The sequence below is a fragment of the Topomyia yanbarensis genome, chromosome 2 (assembly GCF_030247195.1).
Source record: "Topomyia yanbarensis strain Yona2022 chromosome 2, ASM3024719v1, whole genome shotgun sequence".
NCBI classification, from domain to species: Eukaryota; Metazoa; Arthropoda; class Insecta; order Diptera; family Culicidae; genus Topomyia; species Topomyia yanbarensis.
The window spans coordinates 460,190,238-460,205,562 of record NC_080671.1 but is presented as its reverse complement, the minus strand read 5'-3'; the positions used below and the strand labels follow the sequence as shown (position 1 = coordinate 460,205,562).

General features: G+C 34.5%; 1 protein-coding gene across 2 annotated transcripts in view; it reads left to right on the top strand.

Moving 5' to 3' along the window:
- The window catches only part of LOC131685975 (dynein axonemal intermediate chain 7), a 102,170-nt gene that overhangs the window by 52,749 nt on the left and 34,096 nt on the right, over window positions 1-15,325 (top strand). Inside the window, exons 9-10 of one of the 2 annotated variants that reach the window (XR_009304901.1) lie at window positions 10,875-10,938; window positions 11,020-11,208. Coding sequence is in view for 1 of the 2 variants with exons in the window: in XM_058970035.1 (XP_058826018.1) it covers window positions 10,875-10,938; window positions 11,020-11,157 (202 nt within the window). In the remaining variant the exon portion in view is untranslated. The remainder of the gene's footprint in view (window positions 1-10,874; window positions 10,939-11,019; window positions 11,209-15,325) is intronic. The other variant, XM_058970035.1, reaches the window with a different exon arrangement.

Genomic DNA, 15,325 nt, shown 5'->3' with positions numbered 1-15,325 from the left:
CTGAACGACAATTCCGAGTGAAACAATATACACGCTATAAAGATGACTGGAAAGAGAGTACATTATTATCAACTGAATGCACGGCTTTTGTGCTATCGACATAGCATAGAAACTTCACACTATTTACATGCATGCAAATGAAAATTTTGAAAATTATACCTGTCTCATTCACGAATCGCATTCATTCTCTGTCGCTCTCTGTTTAAGGGGTTTGAAAGCATATGTGACCTTGTCTTACTTTACTATTTCCAATTGCGCATATTTACTTATTCTACAGAAAAATCCTCTTTGGGAATATCTAACTAAAATGACAACTTTGAATTCCAAAACAAATTAAACGTTCCAGGTTCCTGATAACTAATTAAGGTCGATCAATAAAGTATAAATACCAGTTAATCTTAAACGACGCCACCAAGAAAAGAACAACGAAAACTTTAGAAAGATCATTGCATATTATTTAGCCATTTCTCAGATGATGGGATTATCAAAAACAATTTATAACTTTCTGGTACAATAGTTCTCAAATTCGTGCAATCCGGTTTATTCATTTACTTTATTCAAGAATGGTTTTTAATTTCATGGTAAATAGTCAATTTTTTCAGTTTCTACATTTCATGGATTTTATTCGTCTTGTTTATTTTATTCATTTTTAATATTTGACTAGTTTTAAGTATATGATTTTTTAATTGTAATAATTTATTTCATTCAGCATTCTTTTTATTCATTTTATTCATTTTATTCATTTCATTCATTTTATTCATTTTATTTTTTGGATTCACTCTGATCAGTTTATTTTTTTGTGCATTTTATTCATATCATTCATATAGCTTATTTAATTCATTGTTTTCATTCTATGCATTCTCTTTGTTTTTTTCCAGTTCATACATGTTTCTTCATTTTAATAATTTGACTATTTTTCAGATTTATTCATGTCATCCAAATTATTTATTTGACACAATTTATTTTTTTCAGTTAATTTATAACTTTTTAACATCGCCATATTTTTCATTTTAATCAATTCATTTTCTTTTTATTCATTTCATCAGTTCTATTCGTTTCGTTTATTTGATTGGTTTGTTTTATTTATTCATTTTATTCAATTCATTTACTCTTTTATGAGTTTAATTCTTTTCATTCATTCCAATCAATTTATTCATTTTATTTATTTTATACATTTCATTCATTTGATTCATTGTTTTCACTAGATTCATTAAATTCGTTCTATCATTCATTCATTCATTTCATTCATTTGATTCATTTTGTTCATTTCTTAATTTTAATAATTTCATGATCAGTCATTCCACTTATTTATTTTGTTCAATTTGTTAGTTTGAGTCAATTTGTCATTTGCCTATGTCTTATTTATTCTTCTTTATTAGTCTTATACACCAACAGGCACACCAAAGCCCCAATGGTGTTGGTCTTAATAATAAACTTATTACTAACATTCAAGTCATATACAAAAATAGTGGTCATACAATAATTCACAAAAACGGTAAAAATGTCAGATGTGGTTGAAAGATCGATTAAAAAGTCTTGAAAATCGCTGACGCAGAGTTTGTCTAGACACGTTGAAATCGAAAGCTGAAGCAACCTGTTTGAAAATCCTTTGTAGACCAGTGATGGCTCCATGCATACTCTAACTAGTTCGTTTGAACGGTAATCGAAGCATAATGTTGTTGCGTAATGTTCGTGGTGCGACGTTTATATTGATTTGTTCTAATATATTCTAATATTCTATATGACCTTGCAAAGTGTCGGCGATGAACAAAGCTCTTGCTGTATTCCTTCGAACATAAAGGGGTTCCAGTTGAATCAGCTGACATCGGTTTTCATAGCTAGATAATCGGACAGGATCTCTCCACGGCAATCTACTGAGCGCGTAACGTAAAAAGCGATGCTATACGCTTTCAATTCTGTCAACGCCGTTATTGTAGGTTGGGCTCCACACTTCAGGATAATATTCTAGGATTGATCGGGATAAAGCGTACAACGATTTGAGACAATAAACATCTGTAAAATTTTTGGCTATCCTGAAGATGCATCCTAGCGCTCGAGACGTTTTACCGACTCCATAGGAGACATGATGTTTGAACGTAAGTTGAGAATCCAGAATCACTCCCAGGTCCTTCACGTGACTGACGCGTTCGATTTCTGTTTCTAGAAGACGGTACTTAAAATAAATCGAATCCTTTTTCCGTGAAAATGATATTAACGAGCACTTTTTCGGGTTTACATACATGCGGTTCATAGTACATCAGTCAGCAAAGGCTTGATGCTGCTATTGGAGAAATCTGCAATGTTCAATTGTACGAATTATGTGAAGATCATACGCGAAGGACAATCATGGAGTCTTCAGAATTAGATGTACATCATTGAAGTATATCAGAAACATCAACGGCCCCAAGTGGCTTCCTTGAGGTATTCCTGACGTAGAAGTGAATATAAGGCCTAGGCAATCTCCTATGATAACCGCTATCTCTCAATATGTGAGGTAAGATCGAAACCACTGCAAAACACTATCATTTATTCCAAATCTCTCCATTTTTGCTATTGTGATATCATGGTTTAGCTTATGAAAATCGGCAGATAGGTCGGTGTAGACGACGTCAGTTTGGGCGCGACGTTCCATACTCTCTGTTATGTAGGATGTTAAGCATACCAGGTTAGATGCAGTTGACCGCCCGGACGTGAAGCCATGTTGATCGTCAATCGGCCCTTCAACTTAGTTTGTCCGGCAGAGTTATAATCTTCTGCTCCGATAGTAAGGCTGCTATTAAGGCCGTTAGCTCAGACAAATCACGGTCCAAGCTAGTAATCGCGTGCCGAACCCAAATCGAAGATTTTGTCAACACTATCTACCTTGTCTGGGTGCCCGGACATTGCGGTATTACTGGAAATGAATGGGCTGACGAATTGGCCAGGTCAGGTTCAGCGATTGACTTCGTTGGTCCTGAGCCCGCGCTGCCAATTTCGACATGTTGGATAAGGGAAAAAATACGGTCCTGGGCTTTGTCGGAGCACCGCAATTATTGGAGAAATCTACAAACGTGTCGCCAAACAAATTCGTTTCTAGAACAACCGTGCCCAGTGATTTCGAAAAATCTCCTACATTTTTCGGATCTCCACTGTGGCATGCTGACCAGGGCTTTAACCGGCCACTGCAAACTCAATTATCACATGGCAACTATTCAGCGTCCTTTTCATGTGATCTTTGTGAATCCGACTACGGAACCCCATATCATCTGATATGCAACAGTCCAGCAGTAGAGCAGACGAAACCATGTTTGGACGACTGAAACTCAGAGACATACTAAAGTTTCATATCCAATGTGGTAAAGAGCTTTAGGCTTACTCGCAGGCGAGTTAAACTATTTGTGAGTTTAACGTACCGTTTAAGTTTTTGTGCTTTTATTTTCCCCACCCTTCCAATTCTACTTCCCCACACCTCCTTGTTCTTTCCTTCCGCTCAGGAAATGATGAAAATACACGGCAAGGCACTAATCCTCGACTACATACAGGGAACGTGTCATTTAAGCCAATATATTGCCATTCCTGATTCCTAGGGCTTGCATGTCTTCAGCAAATCAGTGTAAAATGTGTTGTTCTACAATTTCATCGAAGATAGTCAAGCTCTATCTCGAACCGTAAAAAAATTCAATTTTAAATATTGCTTAAATTCGAACCACCCTAGCTTCTGTTTAAACCAAAAGAAAGGTCTTGCAAAGCACAACAACTTTGCCAAACATATTGTAAGGCTAAACTATTTAATTTTTGAAAAAATAAGTTAAAATTCATGCTAAATTTACATGCTGGACCACTGCGCATTGTCAATTTGGGAGAGTATGAGAGAAACAAACATGAAATGCTAAAACTTTTTGAGTAGCACTCGAGCACGTTCTTTAATACTACTGGAATTTGGGGTTTTGAGATATTTGATATTCTATGTATTTAAATATTGTATCATACATTTTTATGATATCGGCAAAGGGGGCTGTTCGGATACAGATCGTGTTGTCGTACCTAGATTGTTACGCAAACAAAAGTTTCTAATGCGATTGATCGACATTTCATATAAGGTGAAATTAAACTATATGAACTTTACTTTCATCAATGCAGGTTTTCTGCTTCAATAGACACACCTTCTCTCTACTGGAGGGGGAGGGCTTGAAGTCACAGAATTGCCCTACAGATATACCACAGAGAAAACTCATCACAATAATTGAAGGTCATCTCGATCGATACAAACTCTTCCGTCGGAACGCAAATAACGAATCATTCTATAACACAAAGTACTTAAGGGGTTACACCGCCGCAGAATTATAAAAAAATCAAGAGTTATTTGTTGACAAATTCCCGAAACATGTCTACTTTTTTTTTCTCATAATGGAAGACCAAGTTTGAGAAATTGAACCAGTCAATCCCGTTTGATCATTACAAGTGAAACCCGTGTCGGTAATCACGCCATCTATCTCTACGTTACGGGCCGGGACATAGACTTGGAACAAAGATATAACAAATCGAAATTCTTTTTGACTGATGGGAATTCACTTGGTAACTCACAACACTCGCGTAACTTATAACACTCTGAATACCAAGGGTGTCAAAAAAGGGTAACGCTTACTTTGACCGGTAATATCTCAGCTGACACCTAATCGATTTTAAATCCATCTTCACCACTGGAAAGGTATGTCTTTAATTAGCATTAAAGAATAGAAGAATAGAGTTGCCTACCGTGAGTTATAATAAAAAGAGTAAAAGAAACGTAAAGCTCTCGTTCACCGATTTCAAATTTTTCTTCACCATTGGGTAGATATAACTTTTACAAAAACAGTGATCACAAAATAATGGGAAGTAATTGTAAAAACAGTAACTGAAAGTCAGTAAAGACTGAATGTGCTTTTTAGTTCAAACACTTGTATCTCGGCCATTTGTCAATCAATTTCAATTTTCCTTACACCAATGAAATCCTTAGAGTTTCTGAATTTGTAATGTATGCAATAAATTGATTTTAAAAAATATGATTATCATAATGCACGTTGCACACGATTGTTTAAATTTTTTTTACGCCTTGTTAAGTTTTACGGTTTGAAATGTAACATGTTTGCTCAATAGGATATTATTATATCAAAATGTTCGTTCAAACGTGGATAAACGTAATATTGTATGTAAGTTACAAAGTAATAGCATGTAATAGAAAAAATTCAGTAAATACAAAGAGATTCAAAAATTTTTAAATATTCGTCATATAACTCTAAATTTAAAACGATTTTGTATACCAATCGATTGTAATTGATGATGACTAAAATTTCTAAAAGAACACATTCATATATTTTCTTAAAAAATACACAAAAGTATGTAGAACTACAGAAATTTCATCTAGTTGGCAAATAATTTCAACTTCAAAGCGATGATCTATACCTTTTTATGTGTCAATCGATTGTAATTAATTTCGGCTGCAATTTCTGAAAGATCAATTCTTATATTTTCTCAAAAAAATACGTAGAAGTACAGAAATTTCATTTAGCTGGAAAATAAATGAAAAATGTTTTTTTAGAAATTGTAGCACCCAACAAGAGGTGGGATGAAAACAGTTTCTAGTCCTGCGCGAATGAAATCTCGAATAAACTAAATAAATTGTAAAAAATCGTTAAAACGAACGAAATAAACAAATAAAGCAAAAAATAAAATAAAACGGTGTTCAAATTCATAAAATGGTTAATGTAAAACGAAATTTTAAAATACAAGAATCAAATTAAATTAGCTCATCAAATGTAAATGAATAAAATCAATCAAATGAATCAAATGACTTAAATGAATCAAATGAATCAAATTGATTTGATTTAATGAATAAAATCAAATAAATGAATCATATGAATTAAATGAATCACTTTAATTTAATGAATGCAGTGAATACAATGAATCGAAATAATCAAATGGATCAAATAAATAAAATGAAAGGAAAGAACGAAACGAATGAAATAAATAATAAACGAAATTCAAAACAAAAAAACGATTCAAATAAACAAAATGAACTGAATCGATAAAATGAATAAAAAAAATGGGCAAAATAAAATGCATTGATTGAAATGAAAAATTAAACTACCTTTTAAAGGTTAAATTATAGAAAAAATAAATTGTGTCAAATAAATTATTTGGATGAAATGAATAAAACTGAAAAAATAGATTATTAAAATGAAAAAAACTGAACAAAACTGGAAAAAATGAATAGAGTGCATAGAATGAAAACAGTGAATAAAATATATTAAATGAATGATATAAGTAAAATGCAAGAAAAGAATAAACTGATCAGAGTGAATCCAAAGAATGAAACGAATAAACTAGATAAAAAGGCAGATGAACAAAATGAGTAAAAAGATGCTGAATGAAATAATTAATGAAAATGCAAAGATCATATTGTTAAATTCAAAAAAATATTTTTGGACAAAGAACATGAATAAACCTGATTATACGAATTCGAGAACCATTGCATCAGAAAGTTTTTGAAATGTTTTTGAAAATCCAATCTTCTGAAAAAGGCTAATTAATATACAATGGACTTTCTAGGGCGTCCATCCTTTTTTTTGTTTTTGTCTTTTCGTTTTCATGCTTCTTTACTTGACAGCGTCGTTTTAAGATTACCTGGTTTTTCTACTTTATTGATGGATCCTAATTAGTTATCAGGAAACTGGAACGTTCAATTTGCTTTGGAATTCAAAATAGGGTAAGGTGGGGCAAATCCGACCGTTTAGTAAACCCGACCCCCCTCTGTTATCGAAAATCGGGAGCACTACGCGAACTAATATCAATGTTGTCGTGTAGAGCATCAAAAATAATCATAATGGTGGCATGACAGCATTTTATTAGTCTACATTGAGATGCTCAAACGACAATAAGTGGGTTTTTGCAACTTTTGATTTGATTTTTGTGCTTCATTGACTACAGGAAATGATTGTTAAAGTGATAGCATAAAAAATGTAAGTGCATTTAAATTCTTTGATTCAAATCCTACAAAGTGCATAGATGAATTTAGTCCAACTTTTTTCATATTTTTTTTAATTGCATCGTAATGAAAAATGACGCGGTGGGGCAAATCCGACCTCTAAATAGTGGGGTAAATCCGACGGCTTTTTTGCTAAGAGAATTTTTATTTATCAAACTGAAATATATTTTTATAGTTATTATTCATTATTTTTTTTGCACAATGGATCATAATTACAAACGAAAGACACAAAAACGTGATGAATATAGTATTCGTTGAGCAATTGCTCCGATGCAAATGGGAATATCTTTACGTGCTACTGCTCGTGATTTTGACATTCCAAGATTGACATTGAATCCCATTTTCTTCATGTTATAATTCAATAACATAACATTCATTGATTTAGCATTGAAAAACCATAAAATTTAGGTAATATCTGTACCTATTCAACTAAAAACATAGGCGGTCGGGTTTACCCAACCATTTTTGAAAAACGCAAAAATGAACTTTTTCGTAAAATGCTTGTATTTCAAAATTGTCACAAGATACGAATAAAATGCTATATACATAAGTCTAACCTTTGATTTAGTGTATAAAATGACTTGATCCGATGTAAAATGAGCATTTTACAGCTAAAAACATTTACTAGGTCGGATTTACCCCACCTTACCCTATACTTTTTGATCACATATTCCCGAAATTATTTTTTGTATATAATAGAATTTTCTAGTCCAGTATTTTAAAGCACAATTGAAAATAGTAAAGTGAGACAAGGTCACATGTGCTCTTGAACAGAGTGCGACAGAGGGAGAATGCGATTCGTGAATGGGATAAGTATATATTCCAAAGTTTTCATTTGCATTCAAATAAATAGAGTGAAGTGTCTAGGCTATGTCGATAGCATAAAAGGTGTGCATTCAGTTGAATATAATGCAGTCTCTTTCCAGTCATGCTTATAACTTGTATATTGTTTCGTTCGGAAATCTCGTTCAGGAAATATGGATGAATAAGTCCTATACAAATCAATACTGTGAGAATGAAATGGTTCAAACTATCAGGATGGCAAAAATGCAATCAGACCATCTATCTGTCTAATGCATAAACTCGGATTGTAATCCTCGCTAATTTACTTGTACAATATGGAAAACTCGAACGAAACGTGTTCTGAATTATCCAATGCCTCTCTACTAATTGTGACTGCCATTGAAACATCACTTGAAGTGTAGTCAGTATAGAGCAGATATGGACGACGATAAGTTAGAAGACACATTGTACTTGCATCTTCCATCGAGAATGGGGACTTTGGAAGACTTGGTTTCCCGGATCTAATTCGTGGATATTTTTGGTCTTTGGTCCGTTATTTTTCATGAAAATTCATACCAATACAACGAATATGCATTTCAATAATATCATCACATAAAAGGTGTTCTTAGTTTTCACATGTCATATTTGAGCATATGTTTCATTCTAAATTCAACAGAGATACGAAGTTTGAATATCGCACGTGGAATGTCTCTTTTGAAAATTTCCATCGTCAAACTTTCATATTACCCAGTTAAGCCAAAGGTTTTTCTGAGATTGCCATGAATTTCCTTATTTATAGCGTATATACAAGCTTTGAATAAAACGGACTTAAATTTGAGTTGATGTAGTTTTCGATGGTCACCTGTCTACCCATAGTGCAACGTTTCGCAGGGATACCTCTTTCAACTTGAGGATGAACATTTGAAAATAGTTTTCCCATAATACAAATATTTTGTAAATTTTCTCAGGACTACAAATGTTGTATTTGCCATGTACGATGTATTATTAAACTTGTTTCCGCGAAAAATAGTTTTGTTTTCTCAAACCTTCACAATCACATCGCGCACATGATTGGACATTATTAATAAATATTTCAGATTATCAGAAGATCTTATTTCACAACTTAGAAATAGATAAAAAAATGGCAAGATAGATGTGAGTCGGGACAGTTGCCACGAACACAAAGAGAAAGAGAGAGAGAGAGAGAGAGAGAGAGAGAGAGAGAGAGAGAGAGAGAGATGGAGGGAGGCGTGTAAGTAGTAATGTTTGTGCCATAACTAGTATAAATAACCTAAATATTGCAAAAGAGTTGAATTTTCACTAGAGTTTTCTTACATATAAATTTTTGAGAAATTTCGCTTTAGTTTTGCCCCTAAAACATCAGTAAAGCAATACTCTGTATGAATTTACTTTTTAATTAGCGAAAATTGGTAAGCAAGGAATAAAAATAAAAAATGTCAATATCTCCGCCGCTCGTGAACGGATTTTGTCAATCTATAGCTTGTTAGAAAGGTATTTTTAATTTATGTGCAGTTCCAGCATTGCCTTATTCGAAAATTATTTGCTAAAAATCTGCTTTGTTTTGACAAAATCACCCATATTTCAGAAAGTAAACAACATATCGAAAAACATAAATAATAGTGTCGAATGGTAACGTTAGGCCTTTCATTAAAAATTGGTTTCGTTAAGATCGGTTCAGCCATTGCTGAGATAATTACATGACATTTGGTACATACATACATACACACACATTCATACAGACATTGTCTCAATTTGTAAAACTGAATCGATTGGTATATGAGATTCGGCCCTTGTTTGAGTTTGAGCGAATCCTATACATTTCTTTTGCGAGAATTGTAAAAAAATAACGCAATGCGTATATATTTTCAATAAATACCACCTGGTGGAATGTAAAGGAATACTTTCTCTTTTTATTTAAAAAAAAATCTCCTAAGTAATCTTTTGAAGTGTAAAATGTTTTGGGTAGGATATTGTAAAACCCTAATTCACCATCTGAAAATCTACAACTTGTGAAATATTTTTGAAATGGATGTTCTTTTTAGTGCATTTGGCGGCCACCTAGAAAAATTTGTTCAAATTTTTCAAATCATTAGTTTCAAGCTAGTTGCTGAATGATTTTGCAATATTATTTTTCAAATTTTGGTATTTAGCTCTTGAAGCTAAAAATAGAGTAACCTGGATTTCGCCGAAAACATATTCTTTGAACTTTCCGTCAATCGCGCTAGTGGCATTGAAAATCCAGCGAAACCGTCTCAGGTTGTGAGCGGCTGAGAGCCGTTTGCGCGACTTCCGGAGGGTTCATCGGGCGTTATAGCTACCAGACTGGTTTTGTTTCCGAGCTTCTTATATTTTATCAAAGAGGCATTCACTTTAAGCACTTTTGAAAAATAAAGAATTTGCACCACTACATTTTCCAACTTTTTCATGCAATATGGAAATAACACCTTTAACTTTACAAAAATATAAAATAAAATATTTTTCTAATACAGAAAAAGTGCTAGTTAAAAGGTTAATAAAAGGGATTTTTAAAAAATATTGGTTGAAAAATAATTCAACATAATCTAATTGAAAAAATGATTTTGGGGCGTTGGCAAACTTTCCTTTAAATTAATAAAGATCAGGCAACAACGACATTGTCTTTGTCTATATGGGCTAGAATAACTCTATAAGTATTTTCCATACTTCGTCCTATCTCTCCCACCAAATCTATGTTATTCGCCGACCGCAGGCCGTCCCTTTCAAATCCAGTTTGAAGTACAAACAACAATGAAACCGGTGCTGATTGGTATGCATTGAGTGTGTGAAATTCGCATCCGGAATGTACGGCCCTCAAAACGCTCCGATCGACAAATTGAAAAGCAAGTTAACATTCCCTCCGAACGCTTCCGTGTAAACTCAATTGTGACGCCTACCGGATTGCTTGGATGGGAAAATTTTCCAAGTACTGAACGAAATAAACAACAAGCACAGTAAATTCCCAGATTCGCTTCAAGTGTTCCGAGAGAATTTATGAATCCTACACACAGCGCCACATAATGACCTTAATTTCAATCTATTTCCATTACAGAACTATTGTGGACTCGTTGGAGGTTTCACCCGTATTCAACACCACCCCGGTCGAGAGCATGGGGGTACGTACACATTATTCTCGGTCCAGCGAAAAACAATACCAACGCTAACTAAACCCGAACCGAAATCCTATACATTTTTAGCACTACGCCGATCTGTACCATCTGGCACGGGAACACTCGCAGCCATCGTCCAAACTGAAGCAGGAAAACACGAGCCCAATCCTGAGAGACAACGTCGTGCAGTTGCTGAAATCGGTTCGTCCTTTATGTTTCTCGTAGGCCAGTTAAGGTGAAAATGTACAGCTATTAGTTTGGCTCTTCCTCTAATAAGTAGGTTACAAATCAATCACCCAGTAGGAAACTTTGCAAAGTGTTTTCATTCTGAAAGAACTAATTTAATCATTGTTAATGGAATTATCTCCAGCCTGGCAATGGGATTCTCAGTCCGTCATTGTCGCGGTTGGTGGTTCACAAAGAAAACTCGTGAGTCAGTGAGTGAGTATATGAACGATTGTATTTCAACAGTAGGAGACTGATCCGTTTCCGTTTAATCAACGGAGCGAGCGAAGAGTAGGCTACGAAAACAGAGAGTCCTTTTTGGATGTTATAGAATTTCCCGTTTGGTGGCTCCAGTACTAGTCACGCACTTGACGCGCTCTCTCTCTCTCTCTCGCGCAGCCTCGTCGTGGAAAAGTCTTTTCCTCTCAGCGATTGCTGTAATGCGATGGCGTGCAGCTTCGTTCGGTCAGTAGTAACCGACAGTTCGTCTCATCCAGTACTACTCTCGTTTTTTGGATGGGAACAGCTTCCCTAAGCCCTTCAGCCCTAGTGTCGACGATTTGTTCTTTTTTTGCTTTTATACGCAGTCAACTATTACCATAAAAATTGATCACGACCGAGCGCTCTGCGGTATTCGGGGAGGGGAGCCGGAGAAGTCGGTTGGGATCCGAAAAAATAGCTGCCCAGCTTCCATCGGGATAATTTAATCATATAATTATGGCGGTGTAGTTTACCTATGTGCGCATTGTGAAAGAATGAATTTTATATTCAGAAAGAGATTGCGGGTGGACGACGAGTAGAGTTATTATTATTCATAAAAAAGTCAGTGTGAGTTCTGATGGTACGGTTTAATGGAGTATAAAGGAATGTCGGATGTGGATTATGCTTGGAATAACTTGAACCTGAGAGAGTGGAAGTAAGAATCAATTGCTATGACGTTCGGGTACCAGGTTGTATGGATATATGTTCAATTTAAACGAAGCAAAATTGTGTTCGGAGGTAACCACTTTTCGAATAATTGAAGTTTCGTGTACACGGAATATGTCATACCGGGAATTCATTATCGAAGGATAAAGGTTGGAAAAAGGACGACACCGCTTGAACAAAAGGTGATTTCATTCAGACAGTTAATTTACAGTGAAGTGAAGGGGAAATGGAAAAAAAGAATCATGCGTTTAAATGTTCAAAACGCTGACATCCCACGCTTACGCAATGTGAGGTGTATTACACAGATGCTATGCAAAATTGTGATTCCAAGAAGGAGTCGAATTTCACACTAAACAGCGTGAGTGCATCGCAGCGAAAAAGCGTGTATTTCATTGTTATTTAGTAATCCCTTGGGGCGGTTTTCAGTAAGTTGTATCATTTTGAAAGGTCAAACAAAACTGTATCATTCAATCATTTTTTCACTACCTACATATTCAGTCTATCTTTTAATGCAAGGTCGGCGACTCGTATAATTGAAACATGTTTCCGGAAAGGCATAAAAAAGACAAAACGGAACGTGTTAGAAAATTCGTGCGAACAGATGAATTGAAAGTTTTATAAAATAATGGTCAGAGAATAGAAATCTTATTTAAAACCATCTCCAAGCAAAGTATACCGAAAAATGGGTTGAACAGAAAAGTTACAATTTTCAGAAATTTTAAGTTTTAAAATAGTATTTAGTACAAGCCTGAACAAAATTCCCTTTGTTTGCTCGACAAAACAGTGTAAAATATTAGAATGCTTGATAGCAGAGCGAACAAAAATAAACTTCCCTTATACAATATATTAAGTTGGTGGCACTAATGAGACTTACAAAATTATCACCACGGAGATCTCAACAGGAAGATGCCATTAAGGCGCTGGTCTCATAAGTTAGTCGTATTTTGAGCCCCGATCTATAAGGACTCATAGTGCCCCTAAGATTGCAGAGTCTTGCAAATATACTGTAAACTGATATAATTAGCTACGTAGTCTGTGCGAAAATAAAATGATAATTACACAAAGGATTAGCAGTTTCAATGCTTAGATTTTTGAGACTATTAATGAAATAAAATATCCATAATATATTTTATTAGAAGGGGTTATTAGCGAGAGAGACCTTGAGACCTTCCTCATATCGGTGAAGGTATTCACAATTCACAGCTATCCCGAGCAGGGTCTGATTGTAAATTGAAAACTAAACTTGATGTTGTGATGTTCGGCAAGTGATTACTCAGGTTGTTATTGTTTTGGTCGTTTTAACGGCTAAAAGATCAAAATGGAGAGCAGAACAATTGTCCTATGACACAAAACAGAAAGCTATTTCTCCGAAATAGCCTTCGATTTTTTGATAATAAGATATGTATTTACTTTGATGTTTTCCCAAAGAAATATAAACAAAAAAAATCTAAGAAACGTAGGGTAGACAAGGATAGCAAAATGAGATCAAAATTTGGCATCACACTTAAAAAATCAAAACCTGAGAGCAAAATAAGATTTCAATTTGATGCTATTATCAAAATGTGAATTCTCCTTGTTGTAATTTTGATGTTCGACATTATTCGGGATACTCTCTCCAGCTTGAGCAATTTAATAGAAAAAACCTGTTTTAATCCACCTAGTGGCACGGTGTGTTCGGTAGAACATTTTTTTTTATTTTAAAGTTTTTTTGTATGAAAACTTTGAAAAGTTTCTAGATTCGCACGGGACCTATTGGTTAAGAAGCTTTATTCCAAAAACATTTTCATTTGTAAAAAAATGGATTGCCTTATTTTAACAGTGTGCTCAGAAGAACCTGAATGCTAGCAAAGTCCCACCTTTAAGCGAAAAAAAAACAATTTCATATTCCACCGTTTTATGCGCACCAATGATATTTTAGGAGCAAGGAGATATAGAGAAGAGTAGATAAAATTTCAACGAAATTAAGACTCATTTGAAAGATGCTGGGTAATGCAGCAAAATGAAACAGTTTTTTTCTGTCACATATATATTTGTTTCTTCTTTTTTTCTTCACTGATTCTGGAGTATGCTTGATGTAATCTTGAATCAACCTTTTTGCTCGTTAGCTTTCTGTGGGATATATTTGGCCTAAATTTTAACTTTATATCTGATCAAACTCGATTAGGTGTTAAGTCATTTGATTTTATTTCAATTGAGAATCCTGATTGACAGTTTCATAAAGGATAGAAAAATAATTCGATGAGATTTATGTTCAAGTTTGTTAACTTTTGGGAATCGCTGTACATTGAACATAAATTGCAATAGTAAATGAGAAATAAAGGTTTTGTCTATTGTACGAAGATAGCGATCTCAATATAAAAGTAGACATAGAAAGTATCACCTTTACCCGAAAGACGTGTTGTTGTTAATGTCTCCAGATTATGAACTGAACTGTCAACTCTGTCTTCTTGATATGTTGCCTTTGCTCTTATCCCAAATTATGAGGAAAATCTTCAATAAACAGACTTGTATTACTTTGAGAACTTACTGAATGTATGGTCCAGCCCAGCGATTCTCAACCTTTTTCGTACCACGGACCCTTTAAAAAATGGCCCTGGGTTGCTGCGGACCCCCACGAAAAAACATCGATTTTGTATGCTATTAATATGTTGTTTTCAGTTTGACTTGAAATTTCAATCTGCGCTCGGAAAACAAATGTTTCTTCGCGGACTCCCAGCAACGACTTTGCGGCCCCCTAGGGGTCCGTGGACCCCAGGTTGAGAATCACTGGTCCAGCCTGTTATTTTCTTGTTCGTTTTCTGTTGTGATCCATGTTCAACGAGTAACGACTCTGGAATTTCTTCTTAAAGGAAATTATGAAACATGGTTTTGTCCTTTTTCTTAGATTATGTGAAGTGTGTTCGATTTGGAAATAAAATTTGAGGACAAGCAAAAATCTGCATCTATAAATTCTGATGAAATGAATCTACCCCAATCTACTACAAAACTCGAAGAGTTTTTTTCTCTTTCAATCATCTTTCTTTTAATGTTGATAAAGACAAACAGGATTCTCAACCCAAAATAGCAATAAAATCCGTCGTTTATTACAATGACTCTAACGGTCTACTTTAGTTCATTCAAATATAACGCTTTTAATTCAAGCCAATTATATTTTACCAGGAAGGATAAGATCAGGAAGAAGGGTCATTCTAGTTTACATTAGCTATCCCCTAGAGCGAGAAAAGAAATGAAAAAGGCATGA